The sequence below is a fragment of the Ptychodera flava genome, chromosome 11 (assembly GCF_041260155.1).
Source record: "Ptychodera flava strain L36383 chromosome 11, AS_Pfla_20210202, whole genome shotgun sequence".
NCBI classification, from domain to species: Eukaryota; Metazoa; Hemichordata; class Enteropneusta; family Ptychoderidae; genus Ptychodera; species Ptychodera flava.
In genome coordinates, this window is record NC_091938.1 from 20,997,739 (window position 1) to 21,007,545 (window position 9,807).

The 9,807-nt window shown below is 38.9% G+C and overlaps 2 protein-coding genes across 2 annotated transcripts in view; both read left to right on the forward strand.

Annotated features, from left to right (window-relative positions):
• The window catches only part of LOC139143798 (multiple epidermal growth factor-like domains protein 6), a 435,859-nt gene that overhangs the window by 307,392 nt on the left and 118,660 nt on the right, over positions 1-9,807 (forward strand). The gene's annotated exons all lie outside the window — the stretch shown is intronic.
• Positions 2,247-9,050, forward strand: LOC139143791 (membrane-spanning 4-domains subfamily A member 4D-like). Its single transcript, XM_070714345.1, has 4 exons — positions 2,247-2,789; positions 5,606-5,662; positions 6,183-6,377; positions 7,671-9,050. The coding sequence occupies exons 1-4, from the start codon at positions 2,547-2,549 to the stop codon at positions 7,788-7,790; spliced, it is 615 nt and encodes a 204-aa protein (XP_070570446.1). The 5' UTR covers positions 2,247-2,546; the 3' UTR covers positions 7,791-9,050.

The following is a 9,807-nucleotide window of genomic DNA, read 5'->3' on the forward strand; positions in this document are numbered from 1 at the left end:
GGCAAATGCATTAGTGCAATAAGTAAATAGACAGATCATGGACTTTGCACACCCCTAGTGGCGTTACCACAATGTGAAGCTCGCAGGTGCCAAGCTGTGGTATGATGGTCAGAAAGCCATCAGCCGCATATTTAAAGGGGGTGGTCGTCGGAACTGCGCTCGAAGGTCGTATGGAATCCGTACGACCAATGTAAACACTGTAACCACGGTACTTTGGCGATTGATGAAAGTCAAACATGCTTGTCAATTAATATAATGTACATCGTGAAATCTACACGCTGCAGTTGGGTTGACCTGATGCATCTTAAAGGTATACAGTCACCTGTTCCAATTTTGCCACAGTTACCATAGAAAGAGACAATCTAACAATCACAGATTTTAAGCGGGTTGCGCGCTTTTAAAAACAACGCCCTCACATGGGCATTTTGAATACTAAGTAACGCCCCTTTGACCATATATGGGCATATTTAGGTTATAGGTGACTGTATACCTTTAATACTGTGCATGAAATACGTTGTTTGTAGACAAGAAAGTCGCACAGGCGCAGATCATTAATCATTCCTACACATTAAATCTCATTCTTTCACATCAGCCAACTGCCATGGTGATGCCACAGTGTACCATATGCTCCAAGAGAGTGACACCATAAGTCATAAGTCTGATGGACACAGAGACATGTTATACGACGGTGACAATATCTAAATTAATTCTATTCTTAGCAGCGGTCCTTGCATATGAGGAAATTGATATGAGATCAATTTTCAACCATTTTTAGTAGTTTAAGGACCGTCGGAGTATGTATCTCAAATGACTTTTATCGTATATCTTTGCATTTCAATGTAATAAACAGTATGCACACAATATGTATGAATTACGACTTACTCTGGATTACTTTGTTTTATTTATTATACAGGACTATACATTCTTTAATGTTAAGAGCAACAACTTTATTTGCCTTGGTGAAGCATGTAGTTTAGTGTAGTTTAGTGTATGTATGTATGTATGTATGTATGTATGTATGTATGTATGTATGTATGTATGTATGTATGTATGTATGTATGTATGTATGTATGTATGTATGTATGTATGTATGTATGTATGTATGTATGTATGTATGTATGTATGTATGTATGTATGTATGTATGTATGTATGTATGTATGTATGTATGTATGTATGTATGAATCTATGTATCAGTCTGTCTATCTATTTATGTATAGCTATTTCTGAGTCTGTGGATGAGATTGTCGACGAGGCCTTTCTTTTCATTTGACATCCGCCTATGTCAATAACCGCACTTTGCGTGACCTTGCATGACCCACTTGTGCACAGTGATCATTTCCATAGATGCCTCCTTTTGCGTTTCCCTACGTTCCACGAGATATAATTTCATATCAAATAAATTCTCTTTCCCCGGCAAGCTGGCAGACTGCGTAATGTACTACCGTTTCTTTACGACTGCACATGTGTTTACCCGTCCCGAGCCCCCCGACGCTTCGTTTAACACCAGATTGCATCGATTTCGAACGTGCACTCAGGCACATATTTTCATCGAGTAAAAAGAATGTTAATTTAATACAATTTAATACTCCGAATCCCAAAGTTTTGAAAAATAACAACTTATTGAAACTAATTGCTCTCAACCTTTCCGTGTGTAAATTTAAATCATCCAGTTTGGATATCAATAATAAAAGCCAGGGGCCACCTCGCAAAATTTTGTACTCTTGAAAGAAATTCCTAAAATACCCACTGTTTACAGCCGTTTTAGATTCAAAATGGCCGCCATCACTGAGTTTACTTTCATCACTGAGTTTACTTTCAATGGGGAAAAACAGTTTCGATTGTTGTCACAAAATAAGCCGGCTAAAACTCTATAGTTCCTCAAAATAGCTTCAAAGTGAGTCCCTATAAGTGACAGACAAAATAGCATTGTAAAATTTTTAGAGTATGAATTCATTTCCCCAATATATAGCTGAATTCTTCCTTTAAGTTAATCGTATTCTAATGTGAGTCCCTTGTTTACAAGTCTAGCTAGTATCCATTATTTGTATAGAGACACATAGCTTTGAACAGCAAGTTATTATGTTTTTTTTAATGTGACCGGAACGTCTTTCCTGTACCTGACTTTCACACAGTCTTTTCGATTCGTCTTTCGACCCTAGCATCTACTTTAATATTTCATTTTGACGAAAAACATCCCGTGATTCATCTTCACTTGGGGAATCCCCCTATCAACATTGCGCTAATCAGGTGACTTGGTTTCCTTCGCTTTCGGTTTGAAGCCATTATACACCTTTGCAGTCATGGCTATCGTTCTAGCGTGTGTCTTCCCTAAGGACTAGCGACAAGCAGTTCTAGCACTTGTCTGTGTCATATACTGATTCTGGGATCGCGTCGTGAAATTTTTAAGTCGCATAATCGGTGCTGTTCGCGGGATCCGCTGGATGTACCGGGTCTACGTGTACTTTCGAATCAACGTCAACAATTGTAACGAGCTCTTCCAAGCAGTTCATTCCACAGAGATTTCTAACATTGTTGACTTGGCAAAATGTCGGATGATGAACACGTAACGCTAATGGAAACTCAACCTGAAGCCTCATCACAGCGACTCGGAGGACAGGTTCAGAATTTGCACCATGTATCGTCGGCTCGGTTTAACCGACCATTGGCCGCAGTATTCGGAGCCATTCAAATGTTTTGTGGGTTCGCCATGATAATTTTTGGAATAATTACCATCTTTCAAGAGGCGAATACTGTCTACGAAGGATCGCCGATAATATTTGGAATATTCGTAAGTAAAACACCGTTACATTATGGCATGAAAGGTAGATTGTTCATTTCTTACTTACACGTATATCATAACGTATCAGCACACAAGGAAGTAAACAAAATGTCAATATTATTAGGGGGCCTTCAGATAATTGCGGGGGAGGGGGTGTTGTCGGGGGAATTCAGGTCAAACCTGTTATGGAAAATTATAATGTGACTCTCCCCTTTCCCAATCTCTGAAATGAAACCCTCCCCCCTCCGTCACTGTTTGCACGTCGTGGCACAAAAGTTTATGTAGTCGTGTTTGCCATTGGGATTACGAGTCTGACAGATAGCAAAATACGATTTTAGCTATACCATTTTCTAATGTGAAGATCAAATTAACTGTTTAAGGTAGTGTGCACCTCGAAAGTGAAAGACTTAAACTTTTTCTCTAACTTTCCTCAAGGCATCTTTCAAACATTCTCTTTCAAAATCAAGAATAAAAATACGGGGTCACCGTGCAAATTTTGGTACCAGAAAAACAAATTACCCAAGATTTACCGATATTAGAAATTCAAAATGGCCGCCATCCCTGTGTTAACTCTATGGAGAAAAATGAAAATTTTCGAATTTCGAAAAACTAAGCCGGTGAAAAGTTTTCTTTCACCAAGAGCTTTAAAATGAACCCCACATGTGGTATATCAGAAGAGAATTGTAAAAGTTTGAGAGTCCGAATGTCTGTCCCCGAGGTGCGTTATACCTTAAAACTGAAAGCGCGATTTCCATATTGCAGCCTCCTGCTTTCTTTTATATTTTTCACAGTGTCGAAACATATTCTATAGCCTTAGACTCAAGGATGTGTGATATCTTCTTCAGATTGTAAATTACGTAGTGATCGGTGTACTTTGCTGTGTTTTTTCCAATTCAGGAAATATCACATAGATGATTCAAGGCCAGTTTATAAAATCACCTTCAGTGAGTGAGTTTATAAAATCAGCTTCTATAAAAAAGAACAGGACAGGTTTCTAAAAAAGCGACACTCCAGCTCACCCCAATGTAATTACTGAAGTGTCCCTTATCTGACCGTGGACACTGACGATGATGGCAGGGTAGCCGTCTTATCTATAAGGAAATTACAGTGTCCTTTTTAATGGGCTTAGAAGGGTATTAAGAATCATAAGTGAAAATTTCTAGTGACAAAAATGCATATAATATGTATGTCTGCTTAAAAGAGTATAGAATTATTGAAATAATTAATGAGGGTGCCAAACAGAGCAACCACATTTGTCCGAAACAGGTATATCTGCTTTATGGGTATAAAAAACCACGGCGAGTTTTCATGCTCTGATGCAGACAGGGAGGGAACTGAGAAATTCAAAATGTTGTAGTTCAAGTATAGTTCAATAAGGGAACGGTTTGATATTCTGACTGGTTACTGCAACAGACCCAGCGCATGAGTTATATACATCTCAAGCACAACGGCAGATAGGTAGGTCAAAGTGCGTCACGATGCCTCATGGCGTTGAAATCACAACAATATACAATGCAATGAAATGATCTATACAAAAACCAATAGCGACAGCTAAACGATTGGATATACTCGTCTATTTCGGTGTCCTTGTTCACAAACCTTACAATCGACTTTGAATTCAAAGACGGGAATCACTGAACCCACAGCCCTTCATCATAACCCCATTCTACTGTAGTCACACTCGCTTTCAATAGTGTACTATTTATGCTTGCTCAACAAGCTAGTAGCTGGCACAGCCAAATTTCGCAAGATGTTCGCTTGTTCTGAGGTCCTCAGTCAATCAACTAGATCGGTTATAAATGTGACAAGCAGGAAAGCCCAGGAGATGCTTTTGCAGAATCAGGTCATGGCAATGCAGAATTTCACACTCCATCTAAACTGATTTTTTTTTCAACACTTCATAAATTAATTATCCCATTTGCCGAATTAATGCTGACATCGTAAGTTTCCCCTTTCATTTTTGTCGTCCGTCCCCATTTTACAAAATAATAACAAAATAAAATAAACAAGCTTGTAAACACTTTGTTTACGTCATGAGCTTCAAACTAAGCGCCAACAAATGGTACATCAAAATGTATTGTAAACTATTGATATCCGTCGCCGAGACGCATTCTACCATAAGGCGGCAGACGATTAAGGAGACCAAACTAGCAAGGTGTTTGTGTGTAGGCCTAAACCATGAAAAAAGCATTCCTATGAGTAATATGAGAAGAAAATTCCTGACAGTAAGCGTTTCTCATCTGAAGGGACAATTAATAGCCTTGGGCGCCATCAATTTTTATCATTTTTGATTTTTGAGTGAAGAAGCTAGAATGTCTTTGTTCGGGTCGTCTGTTGTTAAAGGTTACTGTCACTTACCTGTTCCAATTTGCCACAGTTACCATGGAAAGAGAAAATCTAACCAATCACAGATTTTAAGCGGGTGGCCGCTTTTTAAAAACAGCTCCCTCACATGGGCATATTGATTACCAAGGAACGCCCCTTTGACCATATATGGGCAAATTTAGATTACAGGTGACTATATACGTTTAACTTTGTGTTGAGTCGATGATTGCCAAATTGTCGTTAACATTCTCTTACACAACAGTCAGTGTATGGAACTGCTGTTCCTCTTCCTTTATCGAATGGTTTGATTGTAACTATGTGTTATGCTCTGTTTATCTTTAAAGGAGATAATTGCTAACGCCAGTTTCGTAGTTTCCAGATCTTTTATATCTTTTGTGTTTTCTATCGTATGTGGCGTCCATTTAGACTTTGATTTGAATGAATGGATGTTTTATGGTTTGTTTATGGAAATGTCATTTTTCATGTAATTCCAATTACAGTTTGGTGTTGTTGGAGCTGTCGGATGCATAGCCGGTTACAAAAGAACAGACGCGACGGTGAGTGGCAATATTACTGTGAAACATAGGATGATGTGTACAATAAGATAATTGTATGGTTACGATGGATTTCCAACATACATATCTACCATCCTACAAACCAACCAACCAGCCAACCAACAACTTACCTACCTACCTACCTACCTACCTACCTACATAGTCATACCGACCAACCTATCAGCCTACTTACCAACCAACCAACTAACCAACCAACAAACCAACCCACCTACCTACCTATACCAACATGAACATAGTACGCACAAGAAAATGCACATCGCCAGATGTCCAGGCTTGACATGTTCTCGACCATTTTCATCATTTTCAAAATTTCGAAGAGCCGCACATCGCATCGACTAGACAGACGAACACAAAAGAAGAAGAAAGTAGTGCTTTGCACAATATCGCCGTCACCAACTACATCATCTCTCTCTCTCTCTCTCTCTCCTCCTCTCTCTCTCTCTCTCTCTCTCTCTCTCTCTCTCTCTCTCTCTCTCTCTCAAAATGTTCCTGACCATCACAGATATCATCGTCGATGACTCTGTCGATTGTCGCAGCCGTCATGTGTGCCGGACTCATCGTCGTAGCCGTTCTCGATTTGGTCAATGAGAATAAGAAGAACGGAAACCAAGGAAAAAATGTCACGAGAGAATTCATCAATGACAATATCAATGCATCAGCGCACGAAGTTGCCAGTACTGTATCGCCCGGCACTCATGTAAGTCAGTCAGTAAGCATAAGACCATTAAGGTAGGCTGTTCCTCGGGACAGATATTCGGACTCTCAAACATTTACGATATTCTTTTGGCCTACCACTTGTAGGTGCTCATTTTAAAGCTTATGGAGTAAATGAAGGTTTTACCACCTTAGTTTTGTGGAAATCGGGAATTTTATTTTCCTTCACACTGGGATAGCAGCCATATTTAATTTCAAATATCGGTAGTTTGTTTCTCTAGTACAAAAATTCGCATGGTGACCCCCTATTTTTATTCTTGATTTTTTAAAAGAGAATGGTTGAAAGTTTACAAAGGGAAATGCGAGCAAAAATGTGAGTCTTTTAATTTTGAGGCCCGTCCTACCTTAAATATATGTAGTGACAGTCAACAAGGCCTGTTCTTCAATTTTGTGGACTCGACGAGTAGATCAGCCTAGGTTGACAGCAGAAACGGTTTGCACCGTACCATGTCTGACCTCTTTGGCTGATCTGACAGAGGGCGGTGAACAGTATTATATTAGCCTCTTTCATCACTCGATATTGTTCGATGAGGCTCCAGGAAACAGTTAGTATGCGATTGACGTCAATGCAGGTCACGTGCACTCTGTGCCGCTTTTTGACCTACACCTTCACTGCAACAATTTATTGAACATGAACTATGGTAAACTCAATGTAGATGAAAAATCTGTTGAAATCCATTAATTGATAGTTTCCATCACTCCGCTGCTGACACTCACTAACGTTGGCCCTTTGCTTTCTTGAATGTATGCATTGCTCACAGATTATTTTCAACTTTGACCCTCAATGTACTAAAAATACTATTCCCACACTTTTAAGGCAGTACTGTTTTCCTCAAAATTTAAAGAATCAAACTTCTGTTCAAACTTTCCTCGATTACCTTTCAAAATCAAGAATAAATGTCGCTGGGGGGGGGGGGGGGGGGGGGTCGCCGTGCAAATTTTGACACCGTGCATGGAAACTAATTGCCTTAGATTTACCGATGTTAGAAATTCTAAGTGGCTGCCACCCCTGTGTTGACTCTAGAAGGTATTTTCAATTTTCACAAATGTAGCACAGTGAAAACTTACTTCAAGAGCTGCAAAACGAGCCTGAACTTGTGACAAGCAGTAGATCAGGAACGTGCTGTAATAATTTGAGAGTCCCGAAATCTGTCGCTGAGGCGAATTCTGCACTAACAAAAATGCCTGCAATCAAATGGACATTTAATAGTTTATAATTTCGGATCAAGCATACACTAACTCCATTTTCTTTTCTTTTTTTTTTAAATTGCCGTAGAACACAAGAGAAGCTCTTAATATTGTCATCCTGTGTTTATCTGTCGTAGAGGGCGTTATCGCAGTGTTCAATGCAATCTTCGGTTGCAAGGCGGTATGTCCATGCGAGGTGTGTCAGTAAACATCCATGTCCGCCACCGTGGCTGCCGAGAAGATGGATCAGGATTGAAAACCTTGATTCGTTGTTCAAATACCGTAGCTGTCTCTCCATAGTTTATTTGATTAATCGCTTTCTCAGGAGTGTTATTTTAAAGAACAAGGCGAGTGACCGACCCATAAACGCGTCAACTGGTTATTGTCGCTAACGTAGATACTAGATAGATGAATTACAAAGAGAAATTTAACCCTTTGAGTGCTGTAATTTTTTCCCGCCAAGATTTTATTGCAACATTTTACCAATTTTTTTGAATCTATCTGTAATTTTTCGATAATTTTGGACCGAATGGATATTAAATTTCATTGGTTAATGTCTTTTATCACAATTTTGTCAAAAAATCTGAAAAAAAAATTGACTGGGTTGTATTTTATAAAGTCGATAAAAATTCAGTGACTTTGGCGCTCAAAGGGTTAATTGCATGGAGGTACATTACAATTATGATACATTACTTCATTCATTGCTATATTACATATGTAATAAGAGAGTATATTGAGTAATTTTGCTTGAAATGTGCAGTACTTGCAAGCGTCGCTCATTTTCAAGTTTGAATAATTCACAATTAACGGACATGATTTCCCGTTCACGGCATATCGGATATCGGATTGACTGATTTGGCTTTCAAAGATACGATATGGCTTGGTCTTGTAAACCAATGTTATTATTACATTTCTGGTCGTTTAAAATAATTTAATAGGCTACTGTCACAACCCGTATACACGACTTTACACCTCCTGGTAATTTACTAATTTATTAATCTATAAGTCTACTAATTTGATCGAAGTCTGTAACAGTCTCAACCATGTCAACACCAATGCTTTTTCCTTTTTTGAGTTTTTTATGAACGATATACGAATAGAAAGACGTGCAATTACTGCTTGGTCACATTTACATTTTGTATTTCTTTATGAAATTTGTACTTATTGTATGATTGTTATTGGAGCTAGTGCAGGTACATTGCGCGAACTCAAGTTGAATTAGAGTCAGTGCTATCTGCGTGGGGACAGACTTTCGGACTCTGAATTTTTAAAATGAATTTCTGGTCTACCGCTTGTGGGGTCTCATTTTAAAGCTCTTGAGTAAGAAATGTTTTCACTGTCTTAGTTTTTCGAAAATCGGAAATTGTAATTTTCCCGTAGACTTAACACAGGGATGGCGCCCATTTTGAATTTCAAACATTCGTAACGTCATGTAGTTTTGCTAGTACAACGTTTTGCACGGTGACCCTCTATTGTCACTTTGATGACGAGATCTTGAAGACTAGACTCCTTGAGACCTTCATCATTAACAAATAGATCAAAACAGGACAAATTGGAAAATATCAACGCTAAATTTCACATTGACGTCACAAGTCTACATGTGGTGTTGACACGATGGATACGGACATTTCAATGTGTTTTCAAAGAGCATGAGATCAAACAACAGTTCTTGATATACGAAAAGCACTGACAACAATTGTCTCGAGTCATGTACTATAACTTTAACTAAAATGTAAACTCCGCCATCTAATACATTTCCACTCGTTTGAGGTCGTTAATTATCCGATGTAGACCTCACAGGCATACGATAAATAACATACTAACCAGGTTTTAGAAATGTTGTACTTTTATTCGGTTGTCAGTTGAACGCAGATCGAGTATGATATATGTGCCGCTCTGTGACGGTGTACAAACAAGAGAAACTGTAACACACCTCGTCCAAACCCTCTGTTGTGATTCGTGGTGTGCATCATTTTGACGCTGATATATGCAAAGAGTAAGTTACCAGTCAACAGTTCTGAAACTGTTAATAGTTTCGTGGGTGGGGGGACTTGACTGGTGAAGTTTGGAAGTGCTCATGCGTAAATTCTGAATGGCAGTGTCGTCTGCGACTGAGATCACGCTGCCATTTAGAATTTGCGCATGCGCATTTCCAAGTTCTCCAGCTGGTCACGAGAAATTTTCTATTTTTTGGCGAGAAAATTGGACGAAGTGTGTAATAAAAC

Bases quoted from the DNA above. Each gene is read 5' to 3' on its own strand.
- LOC139143791 (XM_070714345.1), top strand. From the start codon at position 2,547: ATGTCGGATGATGAACACGTAACGCTAATGGAAACTCAACCTGAAGCC. The intron at 2,790-5,605 runs GTAAGTAAAACA...TTCCAATTACAG, and splicing joins CGATAATATTTGGAATATTC to TTTGGTGTTGTTGGAGCTGT. The intron at 5,663-6,182 runs GTGAGTGGCAAT...TGACCATCACAG, and splicing joins ACAAAAGAACAGACGCGACG to ATATCATCGTCGATGACTCT.